The sequence below is a fragment of the Xiphophorus couchianus genome, chromosome 20 (genome assembly GCF_001444195.1).
Source record: "Xiphophorus couchianus chromosome 20, X_couchianus-1.0, whole genome shotgun sequence".
Lineage (NCBI taxonomy): Eukaryota > Metazoa > Chordata > Actinopteri > Cyprinodontiformes > Poeciliidae > Xiphophorus > Xiphophorus couchianus.
The window spans coordinates 3,525,607-3,547,131 of record NC_040247.1 but is presented as its reverse complement, the minus strand read 5'-3'; the positions used below and the strand labels follow the sequence as shown (position 1 = coordinate 3,547,131).

Here is a 21,525-nt window from a genome sequence, read left to right as displayed (position 1 = left end):
TCCAAATAAGGTGCTGCTGGCCACGCCCCCAACTCAGTGTTGACACTCGCACCTGAAAATACATGCAATTATACAACTGTACATCTTCGAAAAGCATTAGTGGAGCCTCCTGGAGAACCAACCAGAATGCAGGAAGTGGTTTCTGGATGGTGAGACAATAAAAGTCTTTGCTGGAGTTTCACTCTGGTTGCCAGGTAACGAGCAGGGTTTCCCTGGGGTTGCCAGGCAACGGCGCAGTGTCTGCTGATTGGCGATATGCCAGAGGTTTTTGAAACGGCTCATTTTCCAGACACCAAAAAATGTCTGGGCGTTGTTTTAAGTGTTTGATCCGGAGGTCTGCTTCTTCATGCCGGGACGACCAGAACCTCCTGGCTCGGTTCTCTGTAGTTCTGTAGACCGAGCTGCTTTGGGTTCAGGAACCTGGTTCTGCCTGTAGGATCCACAGAGAGGAGACTAAAACAAGAACTGGGCCCTGCCAAGGTCCAAAGAACTCAGAGTAGCTGGAAAAGAACTTTTGAGGTTTAAAGACGTTTTGTGGTCCAGCGGTCCTGATGTCTCCTCTGAGAAGAATCGGGTCAGTTCTGGTCTGGGTTCTACGGCCCGGGGCAGCAGGGATCCCATGAGAACCGAACCAAGTCATGAAACATCTGGACCTTCTCTGCGTCAGGCTCCTGACCCTGTGGTGACCGCGCTGTCTGGACCGGTGCCTGTGATCCCGCTGTGGCCGTAAAGTGGGCCATTAGCCTCCGTCCGGCTCCGCTCTGCGGGTCCTTAGGTCCGACCAGAACCACTGTCGGGCCTGCAGAGGTCCGGTTCTGCTGTTTCAGCAGGTTTTCTTCTGATCTTCAGTGAATCCAGAAGTAGAAACAATAAATTCACTGGAATCTGAGGCTGTGACCCATCAGAACCACCAGAGGTTCTGAAGGTTCTGATTCTGCTTGATGAGATCCGTTTCTGACTCTGTTTTCCTGCCAACAGACACCGACTACATCAGCCTGGAGGAGAAGCAGAAGGTGGAGGAGATGCTGGAGTTTCTCACCGAGGAGTCCAAGCAGGCTGCCGCCTCCACAGCGGTACGGTCACTTCCTGTCCTGAGGTCACTTCCTGTCCTGAGGTCACTTCCTGTCCTGGATTTAATTCTTCTGGGTCTAGGTCTTAGTTTAGTTTTTATCAATTCCACTGAATCAGTTCATGTTCATAGTTCATCTCTCATTATCCTAATCTGTAAGTGACATCACTCCTAATTAGCATATTCATGATGTCATCAGCAGCTTATTGAGACATTTAGCTCAAGGTCGCTCTGTGAATCAGAGAATCAATGAAGGTAAACAGGAGCACGAAAATATCCACATCTCACTCCACACACACACACAGTTCTGTGTTTGCTTGATGTCACCAGGACAGCAGAACCAGCAGCTCCACAGTGTCTGCTTGACCTTCAACAGAACCTGAGGGTCTGGAACTGGTTCTGGTCCGGTTCCAGTCTGGTTCTGCTCCAGTTCCAGTCTGCTGCCCTGACATGGCCCAGCGATGAAGCAGCATTTTCTGGGTTCTGATGGAGTTCTGGAGGGTTTGGCTGCTCTTTGAGGCACCGATCAGAACCAGAACCTGCAGTCTGGTTCTGTTCTTCATGAAGTCGCTTCAGGAACTGAAACAACAGAAGAAAGAAGATCAGAAGGAATATTTATCCTGCCTTTAGCGCTGCTGTAGCCCCTGATGTTAGCGGTTAGCATGGTGAACCATCAGCCTCCATGTTTACGTTCCAGAACCTTCGCTAACTCTGCCGACTTTCCCAGGTCCAGATTGTTCCACGATGGACAGAATCTGCAGGGAGATGAATTTACATTTTTTCTCTCTTTTTTTTTAGGGTTGAATTTTTTTTGAAAATCTGGGATTTTTTCACCAGCGTTAGGGCGGCCATCTTGTTTTCATTTAGGCTCTGACTTCAGGTCAACTCTACAACGAAGTATTAGGGCCAGGCTGCAATTTTCATTTTAATTACGAGAATACTTTCATCATATAACCAGAATAAAGTGGTAATATTAGGAGGATGAAGTAATAATTTTATGAGAACTCAACATGAAAAATAACAAAAACATTAAATCGTGTGAAATACTTCATCTTTTAAGACATCAGTTTTAACGGATCCTCCAAACTCTGAAGGTTTTCTCTTATTAACGACTTTTTCTCTTAATTTCTGGTAAAATCTTTATTCCACTAACTTTTTAACTGTATTCTCATTATTACGTAAACATTTCGTAATCCAGAAAGGTGATTGAAATAATTTTGACATTAGTTCTTATTTGGAAAATGAAATCTTTTCAGTTTTTGTATGAAAAGATTGTAGATTTTATTTTGAAGGCTTGGGATCTGGAAGGTCAGAGGTTAATCTGTTCAGCCTTCCTGTTCTCTGCTCAAACACTCACTCTCTCTGAAGGAACAGCGCCCCCTGCAGACGGCCGATATATGCTGCGTTCGGTGATCAGGAAGGGATCCGCTTGGTTTCAGTCCAGCAGGTTCTGATCAAACAGACCGGTTCTGGTCAGCAGCAGAACCAGACGATTCCTCTGAGGTTTCAGGACGTTTTTAAATGTCCTGATGAAATGAGACATTTCATGACTGGACCCGACCTGACCTGACCCGGGCCGACCCAAACCAGATCAGACCCGACCCGAAGCGGATCAGACCCGACCTGACCTGACCCGACCCGGGCCGACCCAAACCAGATCGGACCCAAACCGGATCGGACCCGAACCAGATCAGACCCAAACCGGATCGGACCCGACCTGACCCGACCCGGCCTGGTATGACCCAGCCCAACCCACGCTGCTCCTCTTCATGCCAACAGGATTATTTCCAGAACTGGATCTGTGTCCCAGCAGGAGTTCTGCTCATTTCGGGCCGAACAACACGAGACTCTGGAACCCGCCGGGTCTGACGGAAAGGTCACCGCTCCGCTCCGACACGCTACGCTTCCTGCAGCACACTGCGACCTTACCGTGACCTTTAGGCTGCCAGCAGCTTCCTGCAGAACTGGACCGAGCAGAACCAGCACCGCGCTGAAACCCCAGCAGAAACCGGTTCAGGGTTCTGTTCTACAGAGAACCGAGCCAAGAGGTTCTGGTTGTCCCGGCATGAAGAACCAGATCTGCAGTTTATAACGGATCAGAACCGCCCAGCAGAAGAACCGGACCAGGATCAGTCAGAACTGTTCCGTTTTTCGGGTTATTTCTATAGATCTGTTTCATAACGCCACGCTTTAGTAAGCAAATCATTTCAATCGATCAACCAATCAATCCTATTGATCCCAGCTGTCAGTCATTCAGCCTGGACCAGCAGGGGGCGACACAGGAGAGGAAAACGCCTTTAACAGGAAGGAACCCTACTGGTGTCAGGTGCCTGCAGCAGGGTCCGGATCCGGTTCTGGTTCTGGTGTCACTCAAAGTTCTCCCTCTGTCTGTTTCAGCCGACCAGCGAGGAAGATCTCTGCCCCATCTGCTACGCCCACTCCATCTCCGCCGTCTTCAGGCCCTGCTCACACAAGTCCTGCAAGTGAGTCCACAGAACCCAGAACCACTCAGAAACCTGGAACCACTCAGAACCCAGAACCACTCAGAAACCCGGAACCACTCAGACTCAATGTTTCATTATTATTTAATAGATTTAACTAAAGGTCAAAATTAGATTTGATCTTTTTTAGACTCATAGTCGTGTGAACAAAATCTGCCAATAACCCGTAATTATATCCTCACTTTCAACCTTTTTGGGTTTGTCTGGTTCTGGTTCCTCTGCTCTGGTTCTGGTTCGTCTGGTTCTGGTTCCTCTGCTCTGGTTCTGGTTCTGATTCCGCTGTGTTCTGTGTGCAGAGCCTGCATCAATCAGCATCTGATGAACAACAAGGATTGCTTCTTCTGCAAGGCCACCATCACCGGGGTGGAGGACTACAGCAAGCCCTCCTAACACACACACACACACACACACACACACACACACCGGAGCTCCGCCCACCGTCCAACATGGAGGCGTCTGCAGCCAATCAGCTGGCAGCTCAACGGAGACTAGCAGGCTGAGCTTTTATTTTGAAAGAGTCCTAGCGTGTGTGTGTGTGTGTGATAGCAGCTCTGACTCTGGACCGTTCTCCCCTTCAGAACCAGAACCGGGCCGACTCATGGATGAGCTGCAGCATCAGAAGCAGCTTGGTTCAGGTCCACTGTAGCTTTAGGTTCTGGTTCTGGTTCTGGAGCTGGTTGAACGTCTCTGAGTGTTTAAGAGCAAAAATGCAGCAATGGATCGGACGGTTCTGATCCAGATGTTGGTTCTATTGGTGCGAAACTGCAGCATATCTGTAACCTGATTAAATTATTAATCCTGAACCAAACAACCGGGACCTGTCTGCTCCTTTTGGACCTACCGGTACCACACACAGGTTCCACACTGGGTTTCCAAAGTGACGTCATCACCAGGGCGGCCATCTTGTTCTACTTCTCTTTATTGGGCCTTGGAGTTCAGGTCAACTCTTCGATATCTGGACCAGGCTCAGGTTTTACATTTCCAGAATGAAGCAGGAATTTAAAAAAGAAAAATAAAAACATGATGAATGTTGAGCATCTCAGCAAGACGCTGATGAAACTGTAACCGATTCGACGGTTGGATGTGACTCTGTTTGCCGAACAGAACCTGCAGGAACCACATCCCATCCTCACCGCTCCTCCTCCAGGTTCTTCAGTTTGTGGCTCCGGTCCAGAAGGTTCCAGGGTTCTGTGGTACCAGACGAACCCGACGCCCCTGGACAGAAATAGCTGCTCAACGAGGAAGAGGAGGAGGACTGCTGAAGGACGGTCTGGGAGTATTTATAGCAGAACCGGTCCGTTTCCCCTGATCGATGTCAGAGCAGAACCTACGGAGCTAAGACGGTCTCAGTTCACAGAAACACAGAACCAGATTCACACTTGTGTTTTTGATGCAAACACAAATATATCTTGGTTTGCATTTATAATTATCTTATTTCTCCTCCCTGACGCCAACGGAGCAAACAGAACCTGGTGTTCTGGTCCGGTTCTGGTCCAGATGTTCTGTCTCCTCATCCTCACATCTTCTCTTCCTGCATTTAGCTGTTTAAAACATGAAGCTGCAGACCTGAGGAGGCTCTCTGACTCAGGTATCGCCATGGCAACGCCAAACTAAACTCACCTGCAGATCCAACAGGCGGGTTTCCTGATGCTGCTCTGCAGATTAAATACCTCTAAACCGATTTAATCTGAAGGATATGAACAATAATTTTATTTAAATGTGACAGAAAAAGAAGAAAAACTTCTTGGTTAGACAAAAACTATTTAAAATATTAAACTTTATCTCTGTTTTTATCTAACATTTTATACTTTTTGTATTTATGGTTAAAAAAAAAAATCTAAATGTTTCATTTTTGGACTGAATTTTTTTTTCCACTTCCAGCTTTTAAAAAAATACAATTTTGGTCAGCAGAGAGATTCTTTCTCTTTCTCATGTTGCTTGAAACCTGTGGCCTGTTTAATAATGTGGAACATCCTTAACTAGATTTCCTTTAATTGAGCTCAGCAGACAAACTAATCAACCAGATCTCCGAAATTAATTATAGTGATTCAAAGAACCCTGACACACAATACCATCTATAAATTTAATAGCACAACGAAAAATTTTATCTTTATGACTCTGTAATCCAATTTACATAATAATTTGTTACACGGTGTAGATCTGAGAAACACTGGATGATACGTTGGAAACATTGACTTGATGGATCTCTTCAACGTTGGCTGCTTGGCTCCAACTGGATGATTGTCTGATGGTTGATCCACCTCAACCAAAAACCAACCATTCCGACTGTAACTCGACGTTGAATTACCATCGCCTGCTATCTGGGGTGACAGGCTTTTCTTACCAAGACAAAATGGATCATATCCTAAATATACGCATGTTTTTCCAAGATGGCTCATCTGTGCCAGCCCAGTTAGGGCGTTAGCTTCTGCTGTGACCTACTTAGCTTTAATGCTGTCAGTAGCATGTGGGGTATCAGAAGTATGTTGACTTACAGACTCCGTTCAGTATGGTACAAGTTGCCCCAAAGTGGGATCCATTCACCTGAGCAGCTACCTGATTGGTTGCTGATCATCCCTGTTGAAATCTGTGGGTTGAGACGTCTGGAGTCTCAAAATGCAGCGCCACCCACAGGCCAGAGGCAGCATTTTATATCAATATATATTTGTGTTTGCATCAAAATTACAAATGTGAATCTCCATCTGTTTGTGAATTGAGACTGTTTTAGCGCAATAGAACCCGACCCGATCTGTAGGAGACGGGTCGGAGATTCACAGACTTTCACTGGACCGGTTCTGTTTGGATTCCTGTCCAGGAGGCTCAAAACAGGTCAAACAGATCTAGAGAGAGGCTTCAGAACCTGATCCAGGTGGAAGTTCTGACCCAAACCCCAAGCAGAGACTTGAATGAGCTGAACAGCTCTGATCTGCTGAAGACCTGGTTCTGATTAAACAGTACCACCTCAGGGTTCCGGTTCAGGTAACCTAGAAAATGTTAGTGCTAAACTGGTTCTGACCCAATTTAGGCTCAGAAGAGCAGAAATTAAAACTGATGAGAAGGTGTGCAGTTTGTGATGAAATGCTGCCATCTAGTGGTCAAGATCCTGACCCGCAGTGGAGGATCCGAGGATCCTCATGTTGGAGCAGAACTACGAGCAGCACTCAGTCCTCCTGACCAGCAGAACCAGAACCTGGATCAGTACCAGCTCTGACAAGACAGAGCAGAGACACCAAAAGAAGCAGAAGAACCGATCCAGGAGAACTTTCTATGTGAAGGTAAGAACAGGAAGAAGCATTCGCTCAGTGGATCAAACATCGACCCAAACATCGGCCCAGGTGTTTGGACATCGACCCAGGTGTTTGGACATCAGCCCAGGTGTTTGGACATCGACCCAGGTGTTTGGGACTGATCCGAAAACAGCTGAAATTACAGCAAATTGGAGAGAAGTAAAAGAAGAAAGTGAAATAATGTTTGGCCTCCATATTAACAGAAATAACTCAGGATAACTTAAGCCAGCCCATCAGCTCAATCAGAGGAAAGTTTTAAGCCTAGTCAAAGTATTCAGGGTGTGTACGGACTGAAACTGGCAGCGGCTTCCAACTGTACTTTTCTTCCTTCCACTCAACTTTCCATTGGTCCATTTGATACAGCAGGCTGAGCTGCTGCCAGATCAATTTTACTATTAATGTTATTGATCGTCAGGCCTCCAGATGCACAGATATAAATTACATTTAATCATAACCAGCTCTGCTGACCGTCTTAGACCACCAGTTTTCCATATAACAGCCTGAGGGGGTGCACCTGTCCTGGAGGTACTGCAATACCAGGTCGATGCGTGGAGTGGACGGAGCAAACCCCTATTCCATCTCCCTGCTCCAAAAATCAATTTAATATATGGTCCCCGGGTAGGGGACGTATCAGATATTAAACTGATAAGAACAGATACTACACTTGATCTTAGCCAAAAGGCCGAGAAGCGATAACCCATTTAACTGGGGAGGTAACTATTTCAACCTCGAACATCCCGTTTTGACTCCCGGTTCGGAAAACTTTAGATTTTATCGCTCATAAAACAAGCAGTGTAAACGGAGAATAAAGTTTAGACTGATGTTAGACTGAACTGATGTCGCGTTCAACAGGAAATAAAGATAAATGACTAAAGATTTACTTGAAAAAGAAACCGACGCGATCATTTCTGGTCATGTGACTCGCTGAGCAATCCAATAGAAAGCCTGAATTTTAAACACGTTTTAAAAGGTTGGAGAATAAATATGATTAAAGTATGTTTGAGGAGATAAAATTATAAATTCATAGGAGCATAGTTGTATTAAAATAATTACAGATTTATGTCCTAACTGGACGGAACCCGTTTGGGATTTTAATGGGGAAGTTTCACAACCAACCACAAGGTGGCACTGTGGTCACATAAACGGGCCTCTGCTTTCTCACTCACCTGCTGCTGCAATAGAACCAGAAAAGACGAAGAGCTGAGCCAGATCGGAACCGATGGGAAAAACAGGTCCGGACAAAACTGTTGCGATCCTCCGTTAAAGCTGCAGTATGAAACTTTTACAAAAATCTTTTCACATAACAGTTAAAACTGTCTCAGTGTGACATGAAACAGATCATCTGTGAAAGGATCGATCTGCTCCCAGCTGTTGACTCCTCTGAAGAAATGCACCCGACCAAAAACAACTAATCAGCGCTGTCAATCACTCACGTGTATGCTGCTCAATGTGCTACTGGCTCCATTACAGGAAAGCCGTGTATCAGCGGCTATGCTAACTAGCCTTCGCATTCATACCAAGCTTTGTTGTGGTAACCAGCTGAGAGAACAAGGAGGAGGGTCTGAGTGGCATGTGGTGATTGACAGCGTTAAGACCCGCCTCCTGGCTCTGATTGGTTGTTTCAGAAACAACAGTCAGACATTCCTTTTTAATTGTGGTTCAACAGAATCATTTAGAAAAATGAGCTAATAAATGTTCACAGTTCCTGCTTCATCGTTTCGTCGTCACATCAGGAGGAAATGACCTCATCACATCTGGATGAAGACCAAAGGACCCTCCTTTTCTTCGGCCTCCTGCAAAAAGTTTCATAAGGAAAAAATATGCAGCTTCTGGAGCTGCCGACGGTTTTCAGACGTGTGTTTCTCTGGTGTTCATCTTTGGGACCGGCGGCGGTTCCGTCGGACCGTCTGGACTTCAGCGGCTCGTCTGGGAAAGATTAGTGGCCATCTGGGATCCAGGCGGCCATCATTTATTTCCTGCTCTTTCTCCTCCAGCGAAGGTAAAGTTGTTGTGACAAATGGCTTCCACTGCCATCAGCGGCGACAGGAAATACCGCCGGCCGCCTCCTCTATAAGTCATGAAGACAAGATGGCGGCACGGCTCAGGTGCTGCGCTGATGGATCACCGAAGTTCATTCGGGGGTTTGGTGCCTGCATGACCTCTGACCCCCACCGATGAAAGCGTTTGAAGTTTCTGCTGGTCCAGATTCCGTTCATCATACTGTTGATAAATGCCAGAGGTCAGGGGTCAAATCATTTCTGAATGTTTCTGTTTGGAGCAGCAACATTCAGTTCGATCTGTCAAAGTTTCGGTGAAATAATGAAGCTCTGAACGGCGATTGCTGGTTCCCTTTAGAGTTTGAGCTTTATGTTGATTCATTTCTTTATTTCAGTTCATCTCCGTCGGACTCAGCAGGTTTTGATTCTTTTACAGTTTTCATTCATTTTCAGTTAAATAAACTTATATTCCTCTAGATAATGATAATATGATGAATTAAATCTGTTTCTATAAGGTAGCGTCTAACAGGTGCTTAATCCAGATCTCTCATTAATCGAATCTTCCTCGGTCAGAAGGAATAAGGCGACTCCAGCTCAGAAGTTTATTGATGTTTCATATGTGTGTGTGTGGTTATCAGAAACAGAAAATCAATAAAGGTACATATTAATAGCCATGCGAGCAAAAAACAGCTACACGTAGATACAGGACGAAAATGGCCTGCAGCACCACAGAAATCCACCGGAGGGCGCCACAACACCACAAATGAACAGTCGGGTAAATGCAACAAACATACAAATGACAAAAACTGTCAGAACACATGAAATGAACGGTAATTCCCTCATATACTAATACAATAACAATATGTATCTGGCAAAGTATAATATATAACCTGAGCTAATATAAGTAAACGCCTGCATTGTCGGCAGCCAGAGAAACACGAGGACGCCATCATCTGCTGGGCCAACAACCGACACAAACACAAATATCGGACATAAAACTGCACACTTACATCATAAAAACGCACACAGGTTTCATACACGAAAGACCAAAGAAGGACTGATGGTGGATGTCCGGGATGCCACTTCCACGCCACCGAGCCACACAGAAGCACAGAAAAACAATCTACTCAGCTACGTACAATTAGAACTACCAAAGAACAGATGCATCTTGGGTAATGCAGTGCCAAACAAACAGACGGACTTTTAACATGGACTACAGCGCAGGTAGTAAATACAACCAAAGCTAACGTGTTAGCCTAGCGCTAGCAGGAGAAATCCTCCAACACTAAAATCTGACGCCGCCATCTTGTTTCCATCTGGTGAAGAAGGAAGTTGCTCTCAGTGTCTTCAGAGGTTTGTGTGTCGTTTCCTTCAGTGGTTCTTGGTGCAGCGCCCCCACAGGCCAGGAGGGGAACAGGTTGGTTTGTCTCGGAGAACCACAGCAGCTGGAGGTGGAGCAGATGATGGAGTTCTGGTTCCAGTAGAACCGGGTCGACCGGACCATCAGGAGGAAAACATCCCAACTCTTTCTGGCTTTAAAACCGGCTCAGCGCGTATAAAAAGTGTTGTTGTTTGTCTGTTTCCTCTGAGGAAGGCAGAACCTGGATGAAGCAGATATGCAGCCAGTTTTCCAGCCTGTCCTGCTGCAGCGTGACGTGTGAACCCTGAAGGTGTGCTGCAGCCTCAGAGTGCTGCAGCAGGCCGCCGGCGGCTGATATATCTGCTCTGACAGGCCTTAAACAACAGCAGAGGAAGATAAGTGAGGTCGGCGTGAAATATGATTAAAGCACAGCAAACAGCTGATTTCCTCCTCCTCCCACACCGAGCGGCCCACTTCACCAGAACCGCAGAAAACGGACAATAAGGCGGAGCAGGAAGTTCTGACAGGAAGTGACCTCAGGATTAACTGGATGAACCGACTCTGACCTCCTGACCTCCGGAAGTCTGAAGGAGAAACTCCAGCCGTGATCTCAGCTTTAAACCCGGAGTCAGACGGTAATCTGACCAACATGAGGCTTTTCAGGCTCCTTAAAGTGAAAACTGTAAATAATCAGAAACCGTAGAAATAACTCATATTAGCGGCTTCCTCTGGTTTCTGCTTCCTGTTCGCCACAAACACGTTGGCGCCATTTTAAAGTTACCCAGTCAAAAATTAACAGCAATAATTTCCGTTATTTAGCCATCAAGACAAAAAATGGGGGTTAATTTTTCAGTCATTTTTTCACCAGGTTGTTGATTCATATTTACTTTACACATGAATATTTAACTTGTTAACTAAATGACCTGTATTTGTGTAGCACTTTTTCAAGTCCAGAGAACATCAAGTTATTTAGTTTGAATCTGAACATTTAGTTTGAAGCTATTCTCCAGCGTTTCTGTTTCTCCATGTTGATTCTTCGTCTCCTCAGATTCGGTCAGTAAGCCTGGATTCGTTCCTGCCTGCAGCCTCCGGTGACCTCTGACCCCAGACCAGCCTGCGTTCCTCAGAGGAAGCCGCCTGTAGATTAATGAGCCGGCGCTCCTCCGTATCCATTCAGCCGATTGTTTTTATGACCTGTTGTTCTCCGCTAACTCCACAGGCTGCAGCAGCCGAGGAAATTAAAGACGCGGCACTTTGTGAAGCATGAAATTGTATCTGGGGGAGATGAAGCTGCAGGAGGGTTTTAGTCTAATGTGGGGGAGAAATCCCCACCAGCAAACTGTAATTAACAGGTTTTAAGAAACAGGAAACACTGCATTTGCTTAACATTTGCATTAATGAGGCCAAATTCAGAGAAGAAAACCTGCAGGAGGCGTTAATGTCGGCCAGAAATCCTCGTTCTGCATTTTAATCCACAGAGAAACGGGAAGCTGAGTGACGGGGCGCCGCCAGAGGTCATGTGACCCGGAGCGTTTTCCATCCAGGTCCCCGGGTGAAGCTCCAGCTGGTTCTGGTTCTGGTTCTGGGTGTGAAATTAGGTTCAAACATTAGTTTTAATTTGTTTCTTTGACAGAAAACAGATTTTTAAATTTCAGTTAAACATAGATGTAGAATATCTAGATGTTTTCTGCTCACTGAACTAGATTATCTTCCATGACCTTAAAAGGACTTCCTGCTTGGTATCAGAACTTCCTGGAGTTAAACCAGAACACCGACGTCCCGGTTCTGGTTCTGATCCGAAACTCTGAACTGGAACCATCAGCAGTACTCACATCACTCATGTTCAATGGTTACCAGTTTCTTACTGGTTACCAGTTACCATTCACCTGTCTGTTATTGGCTACCTGTTGCCAGTTTCCACTCAGCTGTTGTATTTGGCGATTTCTGATCGTTTTTCCTGTTTCTCTCTTCAGCAGCTGCTGGTTGGTCCTGTGTCTCTCTGAGCCGGTCTCCGGGTTTTCCTGTCGGTCCGGCAGGTCGGTTCCTCTCTCTCTGGTTCCTGTTCTGTAGTTGGATCGGGGAGGCAGAGGATCAGACGTGGGCTCGGTTCCTCTCAGCGTGGCGTCGCTCTGAGCGGCGGAGGAAGCGTTGATGTTCAGGATGAAGCTGCAGCTGATCGATGTGATCGAGGACCTGAAGGCCTCAGGAGGTTTCAGGGCAACAGAAGGCTGAGATAACAGCTGCTGATGATCATGATGTTCATCCACACTGCAAAAACACTCAGTGTTACCAAGTATTGTATCGTAATACACTTAAAATAAGGAAAAATGAACTTATGAGTAACTTTTCAGAAAGAAATAGGATTTTGTGTTTTATGTAAATAATCCTTGAGTATTGATTTAGTTTTATTTCCACTGACAGATTATTTCACTTATAACAGGAAAAATGTTTGGTAAGTGAAATAATCTGCCAGTGGAAAAATAACTTTTCATCAATATTAAGGAGTTAATGACTTACAAAAAGCTCATAAGTCTTTCTGAAAAGTTACTTGTAAGTTAGTTTTGTCATATTTGAGGTGAATTAAGACATTTGCTCTAGAAACTAAAAAAGAAATACGGTAAGACTTTTGTGTTTTTGCAGAACAAACTGTTCGGATTTGTGTTTTCTAGTTAATCTAGTCACAGAGTCGCCTTGTCTACCCCTGACTGTCCCCGGCCGTCTCCTGTTCCCCTGACTGTCCCCGGCCATCTCCCGTTCCCCTGACTGTCCCCGTCCGTCTCCTGTTCCCCTGATTGTACCCTGACTGTCCCCTGTTCCCCTGATTGTCCCCGGCTGTCTCCCGTTCCCCTGACTGTCCCCGGCCGTCCCCTGTTCCCCTGATTGTCCCCTGTCTGTCTCCTGTTACCCTGACTGTCCCCGGCCGTCTCCCGTTCCCCTGATTGTCCCCGCCTGTCTCCTGCTCCCCTGACCCTCCCTGACTGTCTCCTGTTCCCCTGATTGTCCCCGGCCGTCTCCCGTTCCCCTGACTGTCCCCGGCCGTCCCCTGTTCCCCAGATTGTCCCCTGTCTGTCTCCTGTTCCCCTGACTGTCCCTGGCCGTCCCCTGTTCCCCTGTCTGTCTCCTGTTCCCCTGACTGTCCCCGGCCGTCTCCCGTTCCCCTGATTGTCCCCGCCTGTCTCCTGACTGTCCCTGACTGTCCCCTGTTCCCCTGATTGTCCCCGGCCGTCTCCCGTTCCCCTGACTGTCCCCGGCCGTCCCCTGTTCCCCAGATTGTCCCCTGTCTTTCTCCTGTTCCCCTGACTGTCCCTGGCTGTCCCCTGTTCCCCTGTCTGTCTCCTGTTCCCCTGACTGTCCCCGGCCGTCTCCCGTTCCCCTGATTGTCCCCGTCTGTCTCCTGTTCCCCTGACTGTCCCCGGCTGTCCCCTGCTCCCCTGATTGTCCCCTGTCTGTCTCCTGTTCCCCTGACTGTCCCCGGCCGTCTCCTGAATATTTATAATATTCCTGTTATTGACTCTGTCAACGATCTCGGCATAAAGATCAACAAAGATCAAAATTGTAGAAGTGCTCTGAACTTTAACCCGATCATAGAAAATGTACAAAAGAAACTAAATTCTTGGCTACAAATAGATTTATCAATTCAAGGAAGGATTTTGTTAGCAGAAGCAGAAGGTATATCCCGTTTCACTCATCCAGCTTCGTCTCTTTCTGTAAATAAACTGACATCTTTGATAAAATGCTTTACAGATTTGTATGGAAAAAGTAGAATTCATTATATCAGAAAATCAATCTTTATGAGCTCATATGAACTCTGTGACCCCAATTTTCTTAATTTTTCAACCTTTAACAATACTTTCAAAATAAATTGGATTAAACAATTTTTTAAAAATTCATCCTCAGTCTGGAATTTTATACCTAACTATTTATTCTCAAAACTTGGTGGCCTTAATTTCACTCTCCTTTGCAACTACAACGCTGAAAAACTCACCATAAAGTTTCATGATTTCCACAAACAAATGCTTCTTTCCTGCTCTCTAATTTACAAGCACAATTTTTCGCCCCACCGATATCATATTTGGAGCAATGGAGTCATTCTGTACAAACATAAATCTTTATTCTTGGAAAATTGGTTTGAACATGAAATCATCTTAGTTCAGCAGCTTTCAGTCCTGACGGCGTCTTAATGTTTTATTCTGAACTTCTAGAAACGTTTGGTTTCCCATCCCACTAAGGAACAGGCTCTTGTTTTTGATGGTGTTATAAAGCTTTTTAAATCTTAGACCTGCTGACACTAATGTGGGTCGAAAAACTAGTGTTTTTCCACAACAAAGCAAAGGAACAACCGTGATGTTTGTGCTTTATTCCAGAAGAACATCGTCTCTGTTCCTAATGTTTTATCTTATTGGAATAATTTTGCCTCCAACCTGAACTGGGAAAAAATCTGGTGTCTTCCATCTAAATATTTGATTATTAAAAAGATCAAAAAAGTGTCTTTTAAGACGATCCATCGTTTTTCTCCCTGCAAGTTTTTCCTTCAACGATACAAAAGAGAAACTGACGCGAACTGTTCATTCTGCCAACTCTATGAAGAAAATCTCTGTCATTTATTCTGCTCTTGCTGTTTCTCATGTATTTTCAGACAAGACATTTGTACCTTTATTTCCCAAACAATTCTTGATGACTTTTCTCTCACTTATGTAGAAATGTTGTTTGGATTCTTCTCTTATCCCACTAATAAAACAAAACATTTTTATATTATCAATCTAATTTTATTAGTCGCCAAATATCATGGACATAAATCTAAATTCTTAAATCAGAAACCTCGTTTTTCAGCCTTTACAGAGGAATTCAAACAACACATCAAATTTCTCCAGTATTCAAAAAATAGAAAAGCCATAAAGACAATGGATATGTGCTCTCACTTTAACATCTTTCTGAGTTAACTTTTTATTTATACATTTACTTTCGTTTCGTTCATGTTTCAGTCTGTTTACATATAAACATGGTTATGTAGGCTGCAGTGTGTGTGTGTAAGCAGATAAATGGCTAAAAGAGAAAGAGGAAAAGACAGAACGCGTCGCACTATCGCATTTCCTAATTTCTTGTTTTAGCTTTTCTCACACTGTAAATTATTACATGTTCTTCTGTCTCCATATCCAAACCTCACAACGAAGGAAGAAAAGTGAAACGGATGAACCTGATGGAGCCGGTGGGTTCAGGGCATCATGCAGAATAAATGATCGGAACCTCAGAGCGGGTTCTGACCCAGATGGGAAGGGATTCTTCTCTGACTCGGTTTGGGATCCAGAAGGTTCTGAAGAGATTCTTTACCTCCAACAGCAGACGATCATCTGCTGACTGAGCCGATCAGTGAGCAGCTCCCAGAATCCTCCACCTCCAATCTGATCAGCAGGAGAGGTCAGAGGTCAGAGGTCAGCGCTGCTCTGACCTGTAGCTTCATTTCGTTTTCAATCTGCTGAATCCAGCAGCTCCTGGATTTAATTGAAAATAGTAAATATTTAATCACTTTTCAAACTATCAACTCTTTTAGTAAGTTAAATTTCTCCAACTCTGGATTCATTTGGAGATTTTTTGATGATTGTGTTTTTGTTCTGTCAAATCCTTCGATTCAATAATGCATCCAAGTACAAAAGCTTTACTTTAGTTTTTTCTTTTCTGCAGCCAGTATTATAGAAAGTAACTCCAACAATATATATACTATATATAATATATATAGTATATATATATATATATGTCCTGGCCGCCCAGGAACAGGCCCTAAACACCAGAGCAATAGAGGCCCAGATCTACCACACCAGACAAGACCCAAGGTGCAGGTTGTGCAAGGAGGCCCCTGAGACAGTCCAGCACATAACAGCAGGGTGCAAGATACTGGCAGGGAAAGCGTACGTGGAACGACATAACCAAGTTGCAGGCATAGTGTACAGAAACATCTGTGCAGAATATGGACTGGAAGCCCCGAGAGCAAAGTGGGAAACACCCCCAAAGGTGGCGGAGAACGCCAGAGCTAAGATCCTGTGGGACTTCCAGATCCAGACAGACAAAATGGTAATGGCAAACCAACCAGACATTGTCATAGTGGATAAACAACAGAGGAAAGCCGTTGTGGTAGATGTAGCAATACCAAGCGACTGCAACATCAGGAAAAAGGAGCACGAGAAACTAGAGAAATACCAGGGCCTCAGGGAGGAACTGGAGAGGGCCTGGAAGGTGAAGACCACAGTGGTGCCTGTGGTCATCGGGGCCCTCGGGGCAGTCACCCCCAAACTGGACCAATGGCTACAACAGATCCCAGGAACAACATCAGACATCTCAGTCCAGAAATGTGCAATCCTTGGCACAGCCAAGATACTGCGCAGAACCCTTAAGCTCCCAGGCCTCTGGTAGAGGACCCGAGCTCAGAGGATAAGAACCACCCGCGGTGGGTGAGAAGGGAATTTTTTATTTTTTATATATATATATATATATATATACTGTATATAACTTTTTATTTATTTTGTTGTGACATTATTTGGTTATGTTCTGTCTCTTGTCCATTTATTTTTGTTCATTCTCTAATCAAATTGGTTATTTGATGTTTTGTAAATAAATGTTTGTTCTGTAATATTATACACACTAATTGGTGAATAAATTTTAAAAATTAACCCTGCTAATTTGGTAACATACATCAATGAACAAATAAATCCACAATAATTACATTGAAAAATAACAATAAACAGAAAAAATCCCTACATAAATAATGATGGTACAAAGAAAAAGATATTTCAGGATTCCATGATGAATTATTGAATTATAACAGATTAAAACATTTCCATCTCAGGTTGTAATCTGGATTTTGTCCTTTAATCAGAGCTTTTTAATTGTGAGCTCACATGGTGATAATCCAGGCTGCTGCTCTTCACCCAGAACACATTCCTGGTTAAAACACACCTGGATCAACCGGATTGGGCCTTTCCAGGTTGAAGCCTCACAGAGAAACCGTTTCAGACCTGAACAGGTTTTACAGCCTGAACCTGTTCAGCTGCTGAAGCCCCGCCCCCTTCCTGACTCACCTGAGATGAACCAGAAAGTGGTCTGAGAGAAATCAGCTCTGTCTGCAGAAAGCTTCAGGATTGAAAGGTAGGCAACATTTATGATTTATTCACACTCGTTTCTGTTTAAAGGCTAAATTTGAACCTTAATATCTGAATAAGCTTCAGCACAGATACAATCCCATCTTTATATGCAGACGAAATAAAAGTTTAACAGAAAAAACTCTGAAACATCAGAAACTGAGCTGGTAAAAATATCACAAGAATAACAACTTCACATGAGGTTTTTATTTATTTATTTAACATCTTTATGAGAACATTTTGGAATATTTCTGGACGTCTGGACCTGAAGTCCAACAGAAAACGAGGAAGAAAATCCAGGAAGATGATATTTACAAGATCCAAAAAATGTCGTTTGGTCTCCTGACGTTACTCAGTCTCTACTCCAGAAAGTTTTCTTTTCTTTTCAAGAATTCAAAAGGAGCTTAATGAGATACAGGAAACTCTATGAATTATCTGACAATGAAAAATTAACAGCAGTGATTTATTTTATTTAGCTTGTCTTAAAAATGGGTGTTCGTGTCTCAAAGTCGTATTTTCACCAAGTTATTTCTTCATTTAGAAATGTCAGACTGCCAAGCTAAATATTTAGTTTCTAATCCTCCTTCATTTTTTTTGTTGCCACAACAGAAAGCGGTCAGTGTGATAAAATGTCTTCTGGATTACAGATATGTCAGACTCTCATTCACTCTCAGCTCAGACTGTTTCTTTCTCACATCGTTATCTGATTTTGAATGTAAATAAATAGACTTTAAAGATCTGAAACATTAGTTAGATTTCTGCAACACATAATGTTGATCAGAGCATAGTCACTGTTTACATTATTATGGCCTTAGTGATGAAGAAAATGGTCCTTTAATTTGAAAATTAGTCATAGCTAATCTCCTCTGGAGGCGGGTCTGCAGTGGATGGATGAATAAAACTAATAAAACCTTTAAGAAGTCAGAGTGGAGCCGTAACTGACTGACTTTCTGTGTTTCCAGATTCACTCAGAGACAAAATGGCTTTCAGATCAGAGGAGGATCTCTGCTGTCCAGTCTGTCAGGACGTCTTTATGGATCCGGTTGTTCTGTCATGTAGCCACAGCTTCTGTAAGGAATGTCTGAAGAACTGGTGGAGAGAGAAACCAGCAAGAGAGTGTCCAGTTTGTAAGAGGAAATCTTCAAAGGCGGATCCACCTTGTAATCTGGTTCTGAAGAACCTCTGTGAATCATTCCTACAGCAGAGAAACCAAAATCTTTCAGAAAGTCTCTGCAGTCTGCACTCTGAGAAACTCAAACTCTTCTGTCTGGACCATCAGCAGCCAGTTTGTCTCGTCTGCAGAGATTCAGAAAAACACACCGACCACAGATTCAGGCCCATCGATGAAGCTGCTCAGCAACACAAGAAGAAACTTCAGGAAACTCTGAAACCTTTGAAGAAGAAACTGGAGCTGAAGAAGGAAGTTAAAGAGGAGTTTGATCAGACAGCAGAACACATGAAGGTCCAGGCCCGACACACAGAGAGGCAGATTGTTGAGCAGTTTAAGAAGCTTCATCAGTTTCTAGCAGAGGAAGAGGAGGCCAGGCTGGCTGCACTGAGGGAGGAAGAGGAGCAGAAGAGAGGGATGATGAAGGAGAAGATGGAGGCTCTGAGCAGAGAGATAGCAGCTCTTTCAGACACAGTCAGAGCCACAGAGGAGGAGCTGAGAGCTGAAGACGTCTCATTCCTGCACAACTACAAGGCTGCAGTGGAAAGAGTCCAGCGCTGCCCCCTGCTGGAGGATCCACAGCTGCCCTCAGGAGCTCTGATAGACCAGGCCAAACATCTGGGCAACCTGGCCTTCAACATCTGGAGCAACATGAAGAACATGGTGACCTACACTCCTCTGGTTCTGGACCCAAACACGGCTCATCCAGAACTCATCCTGTCTGACGATCTGAGCAGTTTGATGTTTGCAGAGCAGCAGCAGCTTCCTGATAATCCGGAGCAGTTGGATAAATGCCGTTTGGTTCTGAGTTCAGAAGGTTTCAGCTCAGGGATCCACAGCTGGGACGTCGATGTCGGAGTCGGTGGGACCTGGAGACTCGGTGTGTTATCAGAGTCTGGAGGGAGGAAGAACTACATCACCTCTGCTTTATGGGAGATCTGGTTTAGTGAAGGGAAACATTACAGCTGGTCTCCAGGAGTTCCTCTTACTGTTCTCCCAGAGCAGAAAAAGATCCGGAGGATCAGAGTGAATCTGGACTGGGACGGAGGGAATCTGTCCTTCTCTGATCTGGATACTAACACACACATACACACCTTCACACACACTTTCAGCGACAGGATGTTTCCTCACTTTGGCACAGAGAATAAAATACAGATTTTACCCGTGAAGTTCTCAGCAACAGGAGCGAAGCAACAAAGTGACCTTTGACCTGAGCCTCCAGAACCACATAAAGCCGGTTCCAGAGTGGATCTTCTAGCAGCTGCAGAACATTTCCAGGACCAGAGGACTAAAGTCTCAGATCAGAGAAACTCATCCAGGCTTTAGTTTCTCTGTAGTGGCTTTGATTCCTGCAGCAGCGTCTTCACAGGTCTGATTGACAACCCAACGGTCCAGAACGCTGCTGCTGGAGTTCTGACTAGAACCAGGAGGATAGAGCACTGCTTGGTTACCTTTGATTCAGGATAACTGGAACATTTATTAATATTATTAACGATGATTATTGTTGATGATCGGATTTGTCAAAATGTAAATGTTTGGTGATTGTTGCTTTACTACTGATACTAGTTCTCATCAACATTAAGGAATTATTGGGTTAAAACAGGCTTCTATATGTTGTTAAAAATGTACTTGTAAATTAGTTTTGTCATATTTTCCATGTATTAAAATATCTGCATTAAAAACTGGACCAAAATACTTGGAAAGGTTTTGTTTTTCAGTGCAATAAAACTGATTATGTCTGATGTTTTTATCATATGAAGCACTTTGAAACGCCTCGTTTCTGAAACTTGCTAAGTTGATCAACTTGACTTGCATCGTTCTGTGTTCTGCAGCAGCTGATACACACACACACGCACCCCCCCCCCCACACACACACACCTCAGTGTTTGGATCAGTCCGGTTCCGCCTGGATCCAGCTGACTCCAGCTCCTCAGGGTCAGCGTGTTCCGGCCCATTCTTCCTGTTTGTCCCCGGAATAAAGGCGGGAGGCAGCGAGGTAATAACTGGACGAGTTAAATTGGTTTCCATTGACTCCTGCTATCTCCCAGGAGGAGCTCATCAGGCGGAGAGCCGCCGATGCTGCGGAGCTAAATAAGCCGCAGCAGAGCAATACCGTCCCGTTCCCGCCCTGGAGCCGCCTGATGGCATCGATAACCGTCCGGGTCTTTTCTCCTCTCCTAATTGCCTCGCCACCGTGCCGGCCTTATCTCAAATAAAAGGTTCAAACACTGAAATATTTGTCATCACATTTTTCTGTGAGAAATCAGAGATAAGAGGCAGCAGGAGCGGATCAGCACTTTAACTGTCCTGATTGAAACAACCTGAAGTTTCTCTGCACCAACCAACTGGGAGGAAAACTCCAGATTCCCAGTCCGGTTGTTTTGGGTCCACTGGAACCAGCTGAGGAAACAGAGGACTTTTCCTTTTCACTAAAACTCAACTTGTTCACAGAAATGAACAGGAAGTAGATTTTTCTCTCACCGTTGGATGGATATGAAAATCCAGTTATTGTGGGGTTTTTTTGTCTGGTCTGACTTGATAACTATAAGTTTCTATAAACAGAAATGTATAGTTATTAAGACAGACAAAAATAAAAGAAATATATTTATAAAATATGAATTCATGCAGTGGGTGAAGCGAGGCCCAATGTGACATTCAGTTCAGACCAGGAAAAGTTTCTAAATATGAACAAATTTCTGATGGATCCTTATACTAATAATCAATCCATTCATCCTGCGTAAGTTTTATGAAATTGTTTGAATTTCCTGCATTATTTACTGAAGTGATTTGTGATTTTTTGTAATGTCTGAATTTCGGGTGAGGTTCTGGAGGCGAGTCCAGTTCTGTGGTTCCGGTGTGTTGGACCTGGTTCCTCCTGATGTGAGTTTTTCCAGCTGAGTGTTTGAGGAAAAACGCGGCTCTGTGGGCCGGAATGGAGTCGTTCGCCTTTTGACAGCCGCTCATAACTGTTTCTAGAAATCAGAGCCGAGCGTTCAGCTGAGAGGAAAACATG

The 21,525-nt window shown here is 44.5% G+C and overlaps 2 protein-coding genes and 1 non-coding gene across 10 annotated transcripts in view; 2 read left to right on the top strand and 1 right to left on the bottom strand.

The window, feature by feature from the left end:
• rnf123 (ring finger protein 123) overlaps positions 1-4,381 on the top strand; it is a 46,612-nt gene extending 42,231 nt beyond the window's left edge. For all 8 annotated transcript variants that reach the window (XM_028002143.1, XM_028002142.1, XM_028002144.1 and 5 more), the window contains 3 exons: positions 979-1,073; positions 3,467-3,552; positions 3,867-4,381. In XM_028002143.1, coding sequence (XP_027857944.1) covers positions 979-1,073; positions 3,467-3,552; positions 3,867-3,960 — 275 coding nt within the window. In that variant the 3' untranslated portion in view covers positions 3,961-4,381. The remainder of the gene's footprint in view (positions 1-978; positions 1,074-3,466; positions 3,553-3,866) is intronic.
• Positions 4,382-7,360: 2,979 nt separating this feature from the next.
• Positions 7,361-7,551, bottom strand: LOC114136317 (U2 spliceosomal RNA). The gene has a single exon (XR_003593773.1). It is a non-coding gene; the product is annotated as a U2 spliceosomal RNA (small nuclear RNA).
• Positions 7,552-17,273: 9,722 nt separating this feature from the next.
• On the top strand, positions 17,274-20,207 carry LOC114135705 (nuclear factor 7, ovary-like). The gene is made up of 2 exons (XM_028003223.1): positions 17,274-17,351; positions 18,307-20,207. The coding sequence occupies exon 2, from the start codon at positions 18,324-18,326 to the stop codon at positions 19,719-19,721; it is 1,398 nt and encodes a 465-aa protein (XP_027859024.1). The 5' UTR covers positions 17,274-17,351; positions 18,307-18,323; the 3' UTR covers positions 19,722-20,207.
• The last annotated feature ends 1,318 nt before the right edge of the window (positions 20,208-21,525 follow it).

Coding starts and splice junctions, on each gene's coding strand:
- LOC114135705 (XM_028003223.1), top strand. CDS start 18,324: ATGGCTTTCAGATCAGAGGAGGATCTCTGCTGTCCAGTCTGTCAGGAC.